Raw genomic sequence first — 19,094 nt, 5'->3', positions numbered from 1 at the left:
CTCTAAATGTTGTTAGCTGTCAGCTCCAAACATGTCTCATGCAGATATTGCTTTCTGCATTGTCCCTGTAAATTCGCCTGGTTTCTGCATAACCTTACATAGTTTCTTGTAGGGTGAATGCTGGTAGGCAAGTTCCATCACCATGAATTTTTTAACTACCTGAAAACTTTCCTGTTTCCTTTCTTTGGCTTTCACTACTTTCAGTCTCAACCCTTTTGGGACAGGCTCCCATCTGCATCACAGCAGCAGACTTTTACCTTTGTAACTCTAAGCTTTTATCCGAAGACATACGCTGGCAAAAAGTATCAGCTGTTCTGGAGATTATGTAGAGCAAAGACAGGCTAAACTCCATTCCAGGGAAGAACTTGGATGGCTGGGTATATTCTTTTGTAGCACACTGAAATTTCAGTAGGTGAAAGAAAAGTGGATTCAATTTTGCTGTTTTTAATTTGTACTTGTTAAGAAGCATAGGCTAGGCTTGTTAAAGGAGTGTCTAAGTTTCTTGGCTATGTGGAATGTTTTGTATAAAATACTTGTTGATGGTAGGGCTGTAAGGAAGCTCTTCCTGGCATCATTAGGCAGCCCATGGTCTTTCCTGATAGCTTTATGACAAAATTGTGGCAACGTTCTTCTATTTGAGTTAATTTGCTGGAAAGGTTTTCATGACAAAAGTTTGAGAGCATTACACTCTGTTTTAACTAATTTTTGCGCAACTCCTAATTCTTAAGAGTGTATTTGAAATAAAAGATGAGGTACTGAAAATTTTTCTCATTGAACCTGGTTGACTTTGAGAACTAAAAATAAGGTTCTTGACCAACTATTTCTTTCAAAATAGGAGAGAATGTCTGGAAATAAGTTTTTAGTCAGAAGACAAGCTTTATATCTAATTAAAGAACTCCTTAATTAGAGGCCATTTGTAATAGAACCCATATTCCTTTAGGGAGGTTACCCATGGAACACTGAGTTTATTTGCTCCATTTTTAAGGAGGGAGGGGAAAAAAGCATGCTGGTTTTGGTTTGTGTTTTTTTTTTTTTAAATCTTCACAGCTTTTAAAAGCATTGTACTTAACATCTACAAAGATTTTAATTTTTTGAACAGGATCTTGTAAAGAATCCTCATTCTATAAGTGGGTTTAAAAAGTCACCGTGTGAACTGTGTTTTTACGCTCCTGATATCTATGTGGACTTAAGAAAATTAAGTGGCTAGGTCTGCACTTTGAGAAGCCTTAAGAGAATACAAGACATCTATTCTAAGAACCTGGAAGAATGGATCATTAGAAAACCATAAACAGAGGTTCTCCCTCTAGGGTTACAGAATCTTTATTCAAGGCCTGTTGGTAAGCCAAAATGTCCAGTGTAGCTTCTTTGAAAGAAAAGCTTTTCTCTGAGATGTTGATCAGGACTTTCTGGAAATACCTGCATGTTAGTGACTGAAAATGAATTTTATGAAATCTGAGATCAGTGTGGAGTATGCTAGTTATGTTACCTCAGTCAAATCTAGTTTTGCCTTGCTTTGGTGTTATCATTAGGCTTTGGTTTGAGATGCATTTGACTTCCAGTACAGGACAGGAGGAGGGGAAGTGGGCTCATAGAAACAGAACTGTAGATAGAGGAATTTGCAGAGTGGGTAGTTGCTTTTGTATGTATTCCCCTGTATTGGAGGAGGAATTTATATTCTAAAAGGAATTACGTCTTTCAATCTCTACCTCTTTATCAACAGGAGACCCTCAAGTTCAGTTCAGGTAGCTGTTTTTCTTGGGCTTTGAAGTCTTTAAAAACATGTTTTGTTCAGCGTGCACTCATAAGTTGGTGCATTTCTCTGAATTTCTCAGGAGAAAAAAAGGGTAAGAATGTGCTATGGAAATCAAACTTCCTGTCTGCATCTAGCTGAGTACCAGGTAGGAAAACTGGGATCAAAAACTGATGATGAGGAAAAGGACTTCTCTGTTTCTGATCTTAAATAGATATTTGGGTATCGATGTTAATCTGTTCTGATTACTTTTGTTGTACAGAAATGCTGTAAGAGTGAACCTATCTTTAATGAACTTATTTTCTTCTTTGCAGACATCCTTAAATGTTAATGATGTACCTCCATCTATTGTAAATGAAGAATTTCTTCAGGATCTTAGAGCCACTAAAATCTCATATTCGCAGGATGCAGAAGATAGGATATTCAGAGCTCATGGTAAGACAACTTCATTTATGTAACTGTGCTGCTTTTCATGCTTCTTTGTTTGAACTTTTTAACTTATTGTTTGTGTTTCAGGTCACTGCCTGCATGAGATATTTGTTCTCAGGGAAGGAATGTTTAAGCGAATTCCTGATATAGTTGTATGGCCTGGTAAGTTTTAATTGTCTTTATTCTTCCTTTGATTAGGCCACTATTTATTAAACTCCTATGCTTTCTTATTGTGTGGAAGCTGTCTCTTGGTGCACTGACTTCAATTGTTTTTACAGAAACAGAATTAAATTTTCATGAATGGTAATCAAGATTGTTTAGCATCTGGATTGCAGGTTGTGTCTGTGAAATCCCATCACTTTGTGGAGAAGTCAAATTTATTAAATGTAACTTCTATGGACAGCTGAATTCATGACTTAAGAAACCACAGTGTAATTTGAGCAGTGAAATGTTTGTATTGAACTTTGATATACTGTACTTTAATAAAAAAAGTAGCATGTGTAACTCCTGTCAGAACACTTGGTAAAGAACTTGAAAAAAGAGCAGTGCAATCTGAGTGTAGGCTTAGGCCCATTTTAAACAGAGTAATAACTAATGCTGTTGTAGATAATGTAGCAGAAAACATGCTTGCTTCTGTCTGGTAGAGGAATACAAATACTGATATGACTCTTTGCACACTTATGTGAATTTTCTACTTGAGTCCTGTTTCTGTGGTCACTAGGGGCTACTTTCCTGTGCCATTCTTCAGTAGCTGACCAAAAAGTAATTTCGTCGAAATAGCTGTCAATTTGCGTTCAGCTGTATGAATCCAACTCTTCCCTTATCTTTTATCTTTTATGATATTTCAATAGCTGCACTGCATTAGAAACCCCCAGAATTCTAATAAGAGCTTAGTCCTGTCTCAGTGTTGCTTGCTTTATTTAGCGTGAAAAAAATCACATGTGAAGCATAAAAAGAGGCAGAAGTAGTTAGTTCTTAAAATGTAGTATTGTTTCAGGTCTAAACTTTACTCCAGAACTGATACTTCCAAGCCCAGCTATTATTTAGTGCACAGCTCTTTGAAATGTCATCCTTGCTTGTGTCATAAAGGAAGCTGTTATTATTCAAACTGCAATGTTTAGTGCTAGGCACAAATTCTGCTTTTTTTCATTTTTTGACTTTTCCAGTTTGCCATGAAGATGTAGTTAAAATTGTGGAATTAGCCTGCAAACACAATCTCTGCATAATACCATTTGGTGGTAAGTGTGATGAAATTTCAAATCTGTTTAACATTACTAGTGAAAATGCATTCTACTTGAATTCAATGTTGATATACCATCTTATTAATAAATTCTGTGAATAATTCCATACATTTTTAGCAGTGTTGTAAGCATGGTGTTATTTTATGATCTTGCATTGTAAAAAGCTACTGTATTCAATTTAGTGCAAGTCATTAAAAAATATGTAAACACCTTGAATATTGCACAGTACTGCAAGATCATTAACCATAATTCTAATTACATTATTCAGCTTGAAAGTTAAGAGTAGGCTCCTGTGGCAAGGGTCTTTCAGGATATGTTGCAGGTTTGGAGTACAGGTAAAGTCCTGTTTAATCAGTGTCCTCAGCCTAAAGAATTTCCGAAGGACTTCAGGTTTTCAGTCGTGGATGCTTTTTCCTCTAACCATGCTGAAGTAGAATGGTGAGCTACCTTGTTTTAACTTAAAGCTCGGGAAACATAGAATGTTGGCTTTAATGAGCTCATTCCGTGAGAAGCTTTTTGTCTCAAACTCTATCTGTGGGATAAATCTCTGTTTTTCTTGGTACTTGCTTACACTGTAGGAGTATAGCCCATGTAGGAAGGACACTTGCTATTGGAGAAGATGAGTATGTCACTTGAACGTAGTACCAAACTTGGAGCTGATTTCTTCCTAAAACACTTTCACACTTACCAGATACATTTGGAGAGATGCAAGACTGCTACAAGTCACCTTTGGTACCAGTAAATTGATATAGCTGAAAGCAGCAATGTTCACTATCTCTTGTTCACTGACCAGGATACAAAAAAATCTTCAGATTGGTTTTGGATTCCATTTATATTGAACTGTGTTCAGCTTCTGGGAGTCACTGGGTTGGTATTTAAGGAAAATGACACATTCCCCATACTTGGAAACAAAGTTGACAGGCTTTACTGTTCTTGAAGAGTGTTTTGTTAGTTGTCACTGTCTCTGTACTTGCCATTGGTTGTTCTTCTGGTAGCTTGTTGTGGATCTCTAACATCCTGATCTCTTCCTGTGATTTTTGCAGCCTTTGAGAACTCAAAGGCTTCTTGGAGACTAATGTGTGATATCCTATAAAGATAAACTGGAAACCAACATAGAATTTTGACATTTAGTTTTATCTGTATTTTATGGTTATGACCTTGAGGTTTCTTGCTTTCAGTTAAGTATTGCATTCATGTGTTCGGTAGACTTTTTAAACCAACTTTCTAGCCAGAAGTGTAGCAGCTTCCGTAGTAATCTCAACAGAATATATATAAACCATAGCTATATCTATTTCTTGGATGCCTTTGGGGTTTTTTTATCCTTGTCTTTAAAACTGTTCTGGACTTAACAGAAACAGCAGAGATGATCACAGAATTTTATGGCTTGTTGCCAAATACTATTAGAGCATTGTCAGTTTTAATGTTGGCATGATTTTGTGAAACCAGTTTGGGAGAAGGGACAGCCTTAATCAGCTAATCACTAACCTCAAACAGTTAACTTCAGTGATATTGCTTTATTCAATTCAGTATTGGAAGGGAAGAGAGGGGTGGTGTGTGAAGAAAAGCTGTCTGATAATTTTGTGATCAGTATGTCACTCCCATATTTGCAGGAGGGACAAGTGTGTCTAGTGCCCTTGAATGTCCTGAAGATGAAAAAAGAACAATTATCTCACTGGATACATCACAAATGGTATGTCTCTCTTAGTTGTGGGTTGATTTTGGTTTGTTTGGTTTTTTAATAATTCTGTGGTTATTTTGAATGGTGATCACTAGAGAATGAACGCTTTCTTAGCAAGACTAAAGTAGGCATTGAAGTATTAATCTGTATCATGCATGATTAAATTGATACTCCTTCAGTTTAAGTGATATTTTACTGTTGTTAGTCCTGTACTGCTTCATGTGACCTGTATTTATGTAATAAGGAAGGAAAAAAAAAAAAATCACTGTTAAGCATTCTTATAGCAGATTTAAGTGAAAATCAGAAGAAGCTACTATTCTTCTGTGTTGGAAGTCATCTGAGGTTAAATGAAAGGCCAAGAGGAAGCTGTTTGTTATTGCAGATTTGACTAGTTTTTGCAGGCTTACAGAAAAGGTTAAGGTGACATAATATTTACAAATCAACTTGAAAGATCAACTTTAAAGAAAAAAGCTAGAATTTTTTGAGATACTATCTTGAGTATGTGAAATGCATAGCTTTATGGCAGTCTAGAGATGAAGTTCTGTAAAATTTAGTGCTGGTTTTAATCTTTCCATTATGAAGGAGCTTCATACTTGTAAAATGATTGTTCTATGACTACATGGTAATGAGGTGCTTTAGAAATAGCTGTCTTTGATATAAGGCTCTATTGACTCTGAGCACCTGCTGAGCGTATTAATTCCTTTAGCCTTGAAGGTAAGACATGGGTTTTGCCTCCATTTTCTCTGCACGGTTGGGGATACTTCTCAGTGTGTCTGGCACACTTAGCCAGATACTTCATGGGTATCTTCATCTTATGTGTAGGGTTTACGTAAGTGTTTCAAGTCAGTTAAGCAGTTTATGTTGAAACTGAAGGTGTCTGAAAGGAGATGAAATAGCTGACTTGGAATAATTACTTACCTTATGTGTTGTGAGGGGGGACAGTTGCTCTAAAGTATAGCTTCAGTTGGATTACAAGATGCCCGTGTTTTTGTTAGTTTAAAAAATCAAGGCAAAGGGAAGTTAGAGCTGTTTCACAAATATTCATATACAAAATCATGGAAGCACACTGTAGGTGTACTTAAGAATGAAGACTGGAAGCTGAAGCTTCTGTGTCATCCTTACTGTAAACAAAGCTTAAACCATATTTAAGTTTCTCCTTCAAGTAGATTGTCCTCATTGCCAGTCATGCTTAGAGCACTATGTAAGTTGTAGTGTTTGCTATGTTTCTTGTTTAGTAGAATGTACTGTCGGGACAGTGTCATCAGATAAATTGATATAATCCTTCCAAGTATCTTGATTTTCTAAATTGCATGCATACTCTGACATCCTGTAGTATATTTTGCTTCTAGCTCACTGTGTCAGAATCCAAGAGCTGAACTGGAATAACTGAATGCAATCTATTTAACACATGCAATATGTTTAAGGATACTTTTCTTGGTTTACACTTAATGTCCAGATAGCCAGACTGGGGCAACTTTAGTCATGTTAATTGTGAAAATCCTCTATTGCTGAACTAATGCAAGAGCTTTGACTTAATTGTCTATGGCTTTTATGCATTTTTTTTCTGTAAACAATCCTAGTATAAATTGACTACTAAGTATCTTACTCTGGTATAGTTGTGACTTCATAAACTGTAACCTTATTAGCACTTATTTTTAGTTTTAATTGTATTTTCAACAGAATCGGATTCTCTGGATAGATGAGAAAAACTTAACAGCTTGTGTAGAAGCTGGCATTGTTGGACAAGATCTGGAAAAACAGGTATTTTTAACTTGTCAAGCATCTAATACTACTTTGTATTTTTCTTGGCATTGAATTCTAGCTTAATTCTTGCCCATTTTTATGCAGATGGGTGTGGTAAGCACCAGATGCCTGGTTATGATCCATATCATATTGAATGCTGTATTTATGAACACTTTAAATTTTCTTTTTGCCTCTAATCACAAAATGCCATTACAGTAATAAGTTGACAATACACAGGATGTAATGCTTGCTTTGTTTTTCAGACCTTAGATATATAGACCCTTGTGTTTGCAAGGCATGACATTTGGTACCAATTACTAGGAAGAGTTCAAATTGTCATTTTGTGGTGCACGTTTTAGTTACTTTGGTCAGAGCTAGTCTTCTCAGAAAGGTTAGAGCATATAATGGATTTACTGTTCTTGCTGCTGCTTGTTTATGCTTGTTTATGCTGCTGCTTGTTTATCAGATGAGCAACAGCACCCTTCTCAGTCTTTCTTGGGTGTTCCTCTGTAATCAAGCAAGTTCTGGAAACACAATGGATGTGCAGTTCTGATTATTTTAAAAAAATATTCTAGGACTTGACTTACTTGAGAGCTAAATGTTGTCTAAACTTTTCTTAGTGCCTAAATGCACTTTATAAATATGCAGAATTGAAAAGTTTTTTGGATGCTTTTTTCCAGACCATGTTTTAGAAGAAAACTTGTCATACTTGACTATCAGAGCTGTTTATGATAAGGATACAGTTTCCTGCCTCTTATTTTCGCTTTTATCATTTGATATAATATTTTAAACTTTCCAGATCTGTTTGTTTCAAGCTTGGAATTAAAATGCAAGGAGAATGTTTTCTGCATTTAAATGACATTTTTCTAGGGTAGTAGTTTGGAACTTCTCTACTACCTGTGCTTTAATTCTCACTGCCTTTCTGCTTACAGAGTAAGGGTCAATATTCTCTTGCTGCTTGCAGCTCTTATGAGTTGAAATACTGCTGTTGCAGTTATTCCATTTGAATATTACTGATCAAAAAACTTTTTTCAGTCAGGTTTTTGGCTATGGAAAGAGTGCTAGTTGTCAATTTGTTCAATATTGAATATAAACTACTATTCATACAAAGGCTTTAATATATAGCGTCTCTGCAATTTCTTCAATGTGCAAAGAATATAAAATCAGATAATATATTCAAAATGGGTGTATATACATTAAAAATTTATTACATATCATGGGATTTCATCATTAGTAGCCAGTGGGGATGTGATTAAATCTAGGAGTCCAAATTGTGATTTTGTGTTGTACAATCTAAGTGTAACTATGATTTAATATTATGGTTAATGCTGATAAAGATTTCCACTGATGCACAGGTAAAAACAGATACACATTTGGACTGTGCAAAGGGGAAACTGTTTGAAAGGGTTTGGTTTAGTTTGTAACTTGCTAGTCCTAAGTAAGCTTCGGGTTTGAGGCTGAGGTTACTGAGTAGACTATCTCACTTACAGATATCATGAACCTTACAACAGTAAGGAAAATCAAGAGCAGAGTTCTGAACAAAAAACAAATTGGGAAAACCTGATATTTGACAAAAGTTAGACTGTAAGTCTTACACTGATTCTGAATGCTCCATTATATACTACACACATTTGTCTGACTTAGCTAGTGATTCTAGTGTGATTAAGACTATTTTCTGTGGAGTGAGTGCTTTAGATATTAGTGGGCTTTATATACAGAAACCTTAAGTTACTTGTTTTTGTCAGAACAGAACTTGGGATAAGAGCTGACAGATGAGGACTAAGGGTGACAAAAGGACAGTGAAGATAAAACAATATTTTAATTTTTTTTTGTGATAAGCGTTATCAGTTGGATTATGATTCTGTAGGAAAAGCTAGTACATGCTCATATTTTCTGGATGAGGCTGTATCTTGCATCTGCAAAGTACATGGCATAATCTCTTCCCATCCTAAAAGTGCTTTTTAGCACATGCTGTTCATAAAACTGGTTTCAAGGAGTTAGATCAAGTGCTTCATACATGCACAGTAAGTTAGGAGTTTTCAAAAGCATAGTCTTCTGCTGTGCTTATGCTCATGAAACTTGTAGAAATTGATAAGTTGTTGCTGAAGTAAACTTCTTGTCCTCTTGAGGAATGAGGGTGCAGGCTCCAACCATTCCCTCATATATGACCAGTAAGCATCTAAAGCCACAAGCTACTCTAGTGTGAGAGGACCATGAGCTAGATGGATCACCATAGGTGTTACGTAGAAATGACTTTCAGTCATTTAAGTTAGAACTACTTTGTACAACAGAATGTAGTTAATGATCCCCTTTGTGGTATGCTTAACAATCCATTTGGACATAGGTATTTATCAGTTGGTCAGTGCAGATTAATCATCTCAAATGCAATAACACAGTTATCACTTAATGTGAGACTGAGCCTTTAATTCTTCCTGTCTGACAGCTTTGGTGTTGTGATTCTGAGGGCATCTAGTCAACCTCAGGTGCTGTGCAGATGGTGAAGCCAAGCTAATACAGAAAAATGAGAAACAAGTGACTACTTAATGTACAGGAATGTGTGATCTGCATCGCAAATGGTTGGCAGAGTTGCACGCTGGAAGCCCAACCAGATGGCTGTATATTAAAACACATCACTCCTTGAGAGAATTAAGTACAGGCAATTTGCTCAGATTTTCTGCAGGCCTGCTGCATATCACATTACGATAGAAAAAAACAAGAGATTAAGTGCCTTATTTATTGGCAGCATTTGTGCAAAGTTGGCAGTTTCTTAGTTATAATGTTTTTCCATGTGTTTTTGAATTTGTGTCTTCTCATGAACTCTAGAGGTCTTAGTTTGAAAATCTGGGGAGGAGTACTATAGGTTGATCTGTAGCACAGTATAGTCATGGTAGAAGCAGGATCAATTTAGTTTCATTTGCATACCAAAGATGAAACTTGTGCCTGGATAAAACAGGGTACGGTCAGGATGCCTTTTTTTTTTAAGGAAAAAAAACCCTCAAGCCAATGATCCCTCAAATATTGAGATTTGTAGTACTAAGCCAATAATGCAGGCTTTGTAGAATGATTTATTTTTTTTTTCTTTAGCTTGCTGAAAGTGGCTTTTGTACAGGCCATGAGCCAGATTCCATGGAGTTCAGTTCACTAGGAGGATGGGTAGCAACACGAGCATCAGGCATGAAAAAAAACATCTATGGAAACATTGAGGATCTGGTAAGTAGCTCTAATATTTTTTTTTCTAATTAGTCTGTTTCAGGATTTAACTTCTGTGATGACTCACAACGAGAGGGAGAAGAAATAGTAAATTGCAGTTCTCTTAAGTGGTACAGTCATGGCATAAGATCTTGACTGAAATGCTTGTTTGCTTGTTTTTGATATTAGTACTAGTAATACCACTGATCTAAAAGTCAATTTCATTTTGGTGCTCGCTAGTGAGGTTAAGGAATCGTTATCCTGTCCTGACTCTGCTATCTTTGACTGTGTTATGCTCTCTGTTAATCTAGTGTAATAATCCTGTCAAACCTTTAGGGTGATTCTAGAAAGCCCACGTTCTCTCCTACCTGTTGTGCATTCCTGAAGTTGTCTAGTTGGATCATCTTAATTCTCACAGCAAGCTAGCTCGTTCTACCTCCCCAGGCTAGCAGTTTTTTCCAGTCAGTGGGTTGATCTAATTGACCGTGTGGATGCACAATGGGGAAATCAAATGCCACCATGTGGTCTGTAGGAACCCTGAGGAAGGAAGCAATGGGATGGGAATGGCAGTATTCTCTTGAATTTGTTACAAGCAGTGAAAAGGTTCATCTTTATATTAATGCAGGCAATTTGTTTTCTGAAGCATACTATTTGATGTAAAAATCTACCTTTCCTGTTATAACAAATGTGTTGAATATATTGAACTTAAATCATCAGTGTTGAGACTTTGCCTGCATTTTTGCTTCAAACTTCCAGCTTTCTCTTGTAGTTTGTACAGTAGCCTTTCCTCACATGTGGGTTTTTTCCTTCTTTCGTGTAGTGTACTCTGGGTAACGTGTCCCCGTCACCTCAGGCTTTTCAATCATCTCATGGTTCATAGACAAAACATTTTCTTCTGTGCACTGACATGAGACTTATACTCTCAGTGCCTGAGTTTGTTGGGAGCTACACGGTTTTTATTCAGTAGGCCTGGCTGAGCTACAGCTACTAACACTTATGAAGTGTCGTCTGTCCCATACAGCCTGAAGTATTGCTGAAGGGTATAGTTTTGCTTGTACTGGGAGATGTGAAACAGAAAGCTTTTCTATCATGGAAGCATAACTTCAGGCTGAAACAGCTTCTGAAATTTTCATTAAGAGGGAATAGGACTGCAAATAGTTCCAGCATAGTTCGTACATTTTGAAATGATGCAATGAGAAAGTTTCAGGAAATTGTTTACCTTCTGAGGAAACTTTATCTAGAAATGAGGTGTTATATAAGCTGCCTAAAATCCACTCATTGTAGAATCAGCAATTTTGAAAATGCATTTAATGAAATCCTTGAACAACTTAGGTAGGTAATTTTTATCCTACTCCACCTGTGCTTGGAAGTTTGTAAAACCATTAGTTGAAATTCAGTAGTTTTGCTTCATTTAAAGGCTTCACTAAAAAATGCAAAGCCTGCCGTTCCTTGGTATAAATAAAGGATTGCATAATAATTGTAAAGGATGTATTGTGTCTACATTAATACAGCTGGAAGCAATAACATTGGAAAATAGTTAAAAAAAAAACAAAAAAATTACCGATTTACATATATATCACTTAGGGCAGATTTAATATTGATAATCTGTTTCACAAAACTTACTTCTGTCTTCTAAATAGAATTATTTCTGTAGCAATTGATGACTGAATTATGTTAATTTCATCAAGCACCAGTTCTGAAGCAAAATTTAAGCTAAACTTAAGCCCTCAATTTTCCTCTGAAATACTATATATATTCTGGATTAAAATCCTGAAGTGTCACCTTCACTGAGAAGCAGAAAAGTTTTAACTGGTACTGTGTGCATGTAGCTAACAGCTGATTTGATGTGGCATAGAACTGGAAGCAATCTGTGTGGGTAAACCATACTGTGTTGGAAGTAATTGTTGTAACAGTCCTCAGGTTATCCCAAAAGTTCTTGGGGCTGCCTACAGAATGTTGAAAGTCTACAAAGTTGAACTGTATCAAGCTTAATATACGTTTTGTAGAAGATGAGTATACAAAAAATGTGTGCTTAATGCTAGCATTTATAGTTGCTGCGTGTTGTTCAAACAGGTGATTCATATAAAAATGGTAACTCCTAGAGGAATAGTAGAAAAAAACTGTCAAGTACCTCGCATGTCAACAGGACCTGATATCCATCACTTCATTATGGGATCTGAAGGTATAAACACTCCAATGTCACATAACTGCATCTTATTTGGCTTCTGTAATGGCTTGATTTTAGCATCTTTAATACTGTGGCTTCCAGTATATCTATGGGTGGCACTATAGGGGTACAAATTTATTGGCTTAAGTTAATATATTGAGACTTTAAATAGGACTGTGAAGCTAAGCAACTCTGAACAGTGCTTAAAACAAATCAGTGGAGCTAGCCTACAAGTCTAGTAACAAGCATCATGTTTTGGAGGTTACCTTGTAAGAATTCACAGTAAACAGTCAGGAGTAAATCACCTACTGCTGAATTTTTGGGATTCCTAGTTTATATTAACTTACCACATCCTGGTAAACAGTTGTCAAATTGTAACTAACAAGAGGTACGTCTTGCAACACTGTACTCGGTTTTTCTTTTTTTCCTAAAGGAACCCTTGGAGTAGTTACTGAAGTTACAATAAAGATTCGCCCAGTCCCTGAATACCAGAAATACGGCTCTGTGGTCTTCCCCAACTTTGAACGAGGAGTGGCCTGCTTAAGGGAAGTGGCAAAGCAGGTAAAGAAAAACTGGATGTTGAATTTATGCAAGAACACAGATTCTAGCACTAGGTGTGTGCTGGTGCTCTAGTATTTCTGGCAACTCGTAACCAAGAATCTGAGATAATATGAACCTCATAAGTGAATGTGGTCCATGAGGATTTTGGAAATTATGCAGTTGAGGATTGTGTTCTGCATTTGCTTGGTGTTCTGAGCCAAATTGTGGATGTAGCTTCTGATGTTTCCTTTTCAGTGGAAGTTATTTACTTATCTTGACACTGGAAGGTTTAGCTTTGCATCTCCTTTAATGGAGAGCTTTATTCTCAGATTAATTCAGGACTATGTAAAAGTGACCACTACTTAAGGGAATTAAGTTGCAGCCTAGAATTAAAAGGCATTTAAATTTATGGCTCTGAAATGACAAAGGAGCAAAGACGTGCAATGGAAGGAATAGCCTGTGTTTAGGGAACGTTTCCTGAAGCACAATATGTTCACGAGAACTGGATGTTGTGAGGTGATGTGCTTACACTGTAGTATTTAAGTAGAGCCTTCTGTGTAGTATGGTAAGATGATTTCAGGTAGCAAAATTCAGATACAGGTATACAAATTGTGTGACGCTCTTCCTTATGGCTGTGCTTCCAAGCAAATCTTACACTGGCTAGCCTCTTTCTTCATGACCTTGGATTAACTTTTCAATTTTTCTCTGCTCTGTGCAAAACATATTGAATCATTTCTATGAATGGTGGAAAATACCCTGAGTTTGGAAACTAATTTCAGAAATGTTTTAATTAATGCCAGACTAAACACAGCTTTACATTTTTTCCAGTGATTGGTCTAAATTAATGACTTAATGTGCCAAGCCAGATGTTCATACTGGTATGTGAATGACACGCATATACTAGTCAGCAGCACTTGCCAGATCTTCTGTCATGCTTCTACTGCTAGTGCTTGCTCTTCCTGTTAAAGATACCTAAGCACACTGTTTGGGAGTGCTTAATCATATGACTCATCAGCATTTTAAGTCAGTTAAGGAACTAGTGTCTTCCCTAGCTATGGGCTTAGTTAGAAGAGGGGGGGAAAAAAAAGCACTATTAGCCACGTAGTGTTGCTCCATTTCTAAGCTTCTATTGCTACTGCTGCTGTTTCACTGCTTACTTGAGCCAGAACTTCTTAGTCCTCTCTTTTGCTCCCTGCATTAATCATGGTAATTACAGTGATTTTTTTTTTAATTGAAAAGCTATTTCATGTCTGTATTGGTCTACTTTAACGTAAAAATAACCAGCCTGCAGGCTGTGGATGGGTTGGTCTCATTTAAAACCACTCATCCAGCGTTCTTCTGTCAACCTGTCTAGTGAGCTGTCTTAGTTCTTTTTTATTTTCTTTCTTCCTGTTGTGTGACCAAATGTGTATTAGTGATGTGATGGACAGTGAACATGTCAAATCCAGTGACAGAGGAGTACTTCCATAGCCATGTAACTAAATGAAGACTAACCTAAAATTCAGGCTTTGTCATATTCCTCTGGCCATACATTTCAGTGAGGGCCATGGCCAGCACAGATTATGTGATATAGGCATAGGTATGACTAGAAACTTGCCCAATTGAAGGCAGCTCTTAATGGTTTTCAGATTTCTGTACAATGCGGAGTCTAGTTTGGACCTGGATGTGAATTTTAATTGCTGTCTGGTAGAACATCAGTGTACTGGGTCTGGCTGGTATGGAGTTAATTTTTGTCATAGCAACTGTGTGGTGCTATGTTTTGTGTTAATGCACCATTGTTGCAGCTCTTGCCGAGCTGTGTATACGCATTGTCTTTTCACACTGTCTTCCCACCAACAAGCATGTTGAGAGTGGAGAAGAGGCTAGGAGGGAACACAGCTGGGACAGCTGACCCAAATTGTCCAAAAGGATATTCTATACTGTATAACATCATGGATATGATAAAATGGGAGAGGAGAGTTTTCTAGGAGCTCCTGCCTGGGGACTGGCTGGATATTGCATCACTTCTTGGTGGGCTTTTTTTTTTTTTCTTCTTAAATGGTGTGAACCTCAACCCATAAGTTTTCCCACTTTTATTTTTCTGATTTCCTAATCTACTTCCCTGCGAGGGGTGAGTGAGCAGCTCCATAGTGCTTGCTGCCTACCAGGGTTAACTCACAACAATTAGACTTTTAAGTGAATCTGTGATATATGTGTATTTTCAGTTTCATAGTGACATAACCCTTGACATTCCAATCAAGTATGGTATCCTTCATGTATATGGCTATTTGGAAAGAAGCACATACTTGAAGGCTGAAGATCTTTGGACTCTTTGTGTTGACTTCACGTTAAACTGTATTTTCTCAATGTATTATGTCTAGATATAGCTAATGACTGTTACTATTCAAATGAAAACAAGCTTATAGTAATCCCACTTCGATGATGATGATGGCTGTAGGTCTGTGGTATCAGTGTGCTTTCTTCTATGCTATTTTTAAGCGAAAATTTGATTGTCAAGAATTTCAGCAAAACTGTGTGCATGATCTTTTTATTCTTCTGTCTTCTTTCCCCTAACTTTGCCTCCAAGAGATGTGCTCCTGCATCAATTCGCCTTGTTGACAATGCACAGTTTCAGTTTGGTAAGTATGTAGATCGCTTTTCATGTTTAGTAGGCCAAGTCTGTATTAGATGGTAATTCTTTTGTTCAAAACTAGACAAAGAAGGCAATGAATCCAAAGTTCAGATTCCAGATAGTGCCATAAGGCGTACTATTTTGAAACCTAGGGCTGTGTTTGTGGGAAAACAGTATCAACTACAACAGTCAGAGGGCCATGCTCTGTATATAAATACATAAGATTTTTTTGTTGCCTTTCAATTCTTGGTGTATAGTCTACTGGAGAGTTTGAAATTCTGGAGGCCCTTCCTCTGTTTTGCTGTAAAGGAGCAGTGATGATAGTTTTACAACACAGTACCTGAAATGCTTTCATGCTAATAGTACTATTGAGAAGTTAGGTATGGAAAAAAAGTAATCAGAATGAAGTCACCATACCTTGAAGGTAATTTGATTAATTCTCTTAAATTTCATAAAAGCATCATGAGTGGCATACAGATTCTGTAGAAGTAGCGGTTTTTGGAAAATATTCTGATGTGGCAACGGTTGTTTTGTTGCCTCTATCCCATCCATATGTGTGCAAAAGAAGCTCAGTTGTAGTAAATGCCTTAACTATATGCAAATAGAATTCAGCAGTAGGCTTTAAGTATAGAAAGTCAGTGGAGCTACTAGAAGATTACTGAACACAGATTCCTTGAAATTTCCAGTAGTTCACATACCTAAATAGGACTGTCAGACATGCTGAGCAATCATTTTTGAGCACTTCTTAGGGAAAGCTGTCCCTTTAAACCATAGGCAGTTTGGCAGAAGTTATGGCACAAAAAACTCTAAGGGAGAACCTAAACTTCCATTACCCAGAAGCTAATAGTTTGCAGGACTTGAAGATCTTGTTGAGACTGTCCTATTTTGATTGTAGCCAGAAGAAGAAAATGTGAAGCATGACTGACCTTGAAAGCCTCTATTTCAATACCACTTGTTTAAGTCAAACTTTATGCAGCTTCTTTTGGGCAGAAGCCTTAGTGATGGATCTCGACTTCAAATGGCACTAGTATGATGATGCTGAGAAAGTTGAACTTCATTTGTCAAATCAAAGAAATCAGGATCTGTAAGACTTGAGAGCCTAGAAGCCTTGCTGCTTGCTTTGGTCGCTCTTGTACTACATTCTTTTTCTTTTAGTCATGTACAAGAGAAGACATGCATTTTTCTTTCTTTTGAATTGGGAAGGAGTTTGACCAACTATGAGCTTTAAATCCAACAGTCAATAAATCGCTCTTACTTTTTAGAATGATCTGAGGTTGCAGCTTATACAGCCACCTGCAAAACATAACTTCAAGTGTGTCAATATAGATTTTTCTTGTAGTCATTATTAAGTAGGCTTAAATCCATTTGTTTTTACAGATGTGGTTTAATAAATTCATATCTGTTTGTTAACAGATCCTTTTTTTTCTGTGCTTGGAAGTGCACTCTGTAGGTTTTGTGTGTATCTGCAGAAAGAGTCTTCCTTGACTGAAGAGGGAAGGATAATAATCAATTGCTGAAGTTCATGCTTTATTCAGGAGGAAGTACTCTAAAGTATTTTAGCAAAAAGTATCATGTAAATGGTGCATAACTTTTTTTGTGAATTGGGCTCGCAGCACGTAGGCAGATGCAAGACTGTTAAAGCGAAGCAGTAATGGGAGTTCAGAAGTTGCTTGTTGACTGAAAACAATGGAACAAACAGTAAAAGACTTTCATCTCAATTAAACCCAGTCCTGAGGCAGAGATGTTAATTTCACAGACTCCAAGACACCATTTATATATCCTGGTAATTTTAGTTCCCTGTATGTGATTAAGGAAGCAATTACTAGCTTTATGTAGAAAATTTTGCACGAGTGACATAACCGTTACGGAAAAAATTGCCTGACTCCTAACTTGTGTCATTTTTAGCTATTGGTTTCAGTGATTTTGGCATAACTTTTAAAAAGGTGACTGATTTTGCTTAGTTTTGTAGTATAAAAACTAATGAATTACGCTCTTAAAATTTTCTGTGTGCCATATACTTGTAAAGATATAAACTAGGGCAGCCTCAATTAAAGCACCAAATGAAATACTTGTGCACAGTTTTACATATGTGTTTAAAAGAAAAATAATAAAAAACCTTTTCCTAAATCAATTTCTAAATGATCAGAGAGAATTCTCATTAATTACGATAATGAAAGTGCTCCAAGTGATTCTTGCAGCTTTGACTACTAAGGTATTTTTTTGCCTATTGAAGTAGGATTTTTAAGAGTACTGTTTGCCTTAACATATCTTTTTCCACTTTTTACCAAAGGTCATGCTCTTAAACCACAAGTTGCTTCCATTTTTACATCATTTCTGGATGGACTGAAAAAATTCTACATCACAAAGGTAACCTTCTGGGGTTCAATACTGTTTGAAGTTGCATGCTATTCGTACAGGTTTTCTTGGTCTGCTGTCTCTAATGCAGCTGAGTTTAATCAATTCTGCATTGTAGTATCGGTTAACTTCAGATTCTCAAGGTGTTTTAATTCAAAATGAGATTATCGGTTTGAAGAGTTATTCCATGAGAGCTGTTCTCACTGTTCATATCTGTAGATGAGATTAATGTGCCTTCTCTAATGGTGAGTCATGACAGAGGAAGACTGGTACCAATTTATCTAGCTTGCAGACCACCGATCATCAGTTAATGCTGATGGATTAAGACTAGCACTTGATCTTTTTTCTCTTCACAGATTTTGTCAAGGCATGATATACTTTGTTACACTGAGCTAGAATTTTTGGAAAACCTCAAGATATTTGTCTTGAATTACCCATATATATATATATATACACACACTGGGGTTTTGTCTTTCTGGAATTCATCTCAATGAATACCCTTTTTAATCCAGAATTATCTGATGCTAAAATGATTTCACCTAGGCTTTTGTGTTAAATAATTTGTCTTGTTACTGATTTTTTCCCCTCCATATTAATGAACTAGAGAATTCCCGCAGATATGGGTATTCATATGTAGAAAATGGCATTATTCTGGATTTAGATAACTGTTGCATGGGAGGAGATAAACGTTCCATTCTTATCTGATATTGAGTGTCTTCAAGGAGTGCATTTGCTTAAGAGACAGTGGCTAGTGTTGATTCTGCTTTTTCTTGAGCTACTAAAGTAGAAAATGTCATGTCTCTTGGGACTTGTTTTGCTAAGGAATTCCTGTTAAGTTTAGAGAGCCTCAAAATTACTTTGCCTTCTGTCTCTGGTCTGCCTTAGTGCAGAAATATCTAGAATAATAGAGATTTTGCCAACAAGATTGCTGTTGGTTTGAAACAGTCCTAGTGGGCAATATCTACTGTTTCTGTAGTGGGACAGAAGCATGTTGCTTCTTGGGATATCGTGTCACCAAGTTATGCTGTATAGCAGTTCCAATTCTTCCTGCTATGCAGGAAAAAGAAGGTGGAGAAATGAGAGAAACACGTAATACTGATGCAGAGATTCCAGAGTGGTGGACAGTCTGGAGTTCTTAAGTCAGGGCTCAGTCCCCTGGTGTGTATGAGTAACTGTTACTTCAGAGTCCCAGCTGGGAGAGAAGGCAGGAATAGAGGAAGGAGCAAGTTTAATGACCCTGAGACTGATATTGCAGGTGTTACTGGGACAGATACTCAAATCCATCTTGCACCTCATCTGTGATTTGCTCCATGGAAAAAAACAATGAACATACCAGCACCAAATCCCAAATGAAATGAAACAAAAAAAACCCCAAACAAAAGCACGAAGCC

The 19,094-nt window shown here is 36.8% G+C and overlaps 1 protein-coding gene across 1 annotated transcript in view; it reads left to right on the top strand.

Annotated features, from left to right (window-relative positions):
* AGPS (alkylglycerone phosphate synthase) overlaps nucleotides 1–19,094 on the top strand; it is a 50,711-nt gene that overhangs the window by 16,123 nt on the left and 15,494 nt on the right. Inside the window, exons 4-13 of the mRNA XM_069861006.1 lie at nucleotides 2,065–2,185; nucleotides 2,267–2,341; nucleotides 3,346–3,417; nucleotides 5,031–5,110; nucleotides 6,779–6,859; nucleotides 9,926–10,051; nucleotides 12,104–12,212; nucleotides 12,631–12,758; nucleotides 15,304–15,355; nucleotides 17,639–17,715. Coding sequence (XP_069717107.1) covers nucleotides 2,065–2,185; nucleotides 2,267–2,341; nucleotides 3,346–3,417; nucleotides 5,031–5,110; nucleotides 6,779–6,859; nucleotides 9,926–10,051; nucleotides 12,104–12,212; nucleotides 12,631–12,758; nucleotides 15,304–15,355; nucleotides 17,639–17,715 — 921 coding nt within the window. The remainder of the gene's footprint in view (nucleotides 1–2,064; nucleotides 2,186–2,266; nucleotides 2,342–3,345; nucleotides 3,418–5,030; nucleotides 5,111–6,778; nucleotides 6,860–9,925; nucleotides 10,052–12,103; nucleotides 12,213–12,630; nucleotides 12,759–15,303; nucleotides 15,356–17,638; nucleotides 17,716–19,094) is intronic.

The sequence above is a fragment of the Phaenicophaeus curvirostris genome, chromosome 7 (assembly GCF_032191515.1).
Source record: "Phaenicophaeus curvirostris isolate KB17595 chromosome 7, BPBGC_Pcur_1.0, whole genome shotgun sequence".
Classification (NCBI taxonomy): Eukaryota; Metazoa; Chordata; class Aves; order Cuculiformes; family Cuculidae; genus Phaenicophaeus; species Phaenicophaeus curvirostris.
This window is presented reverse-complemented; position numbering and strand designations above follow the sequence as displayed.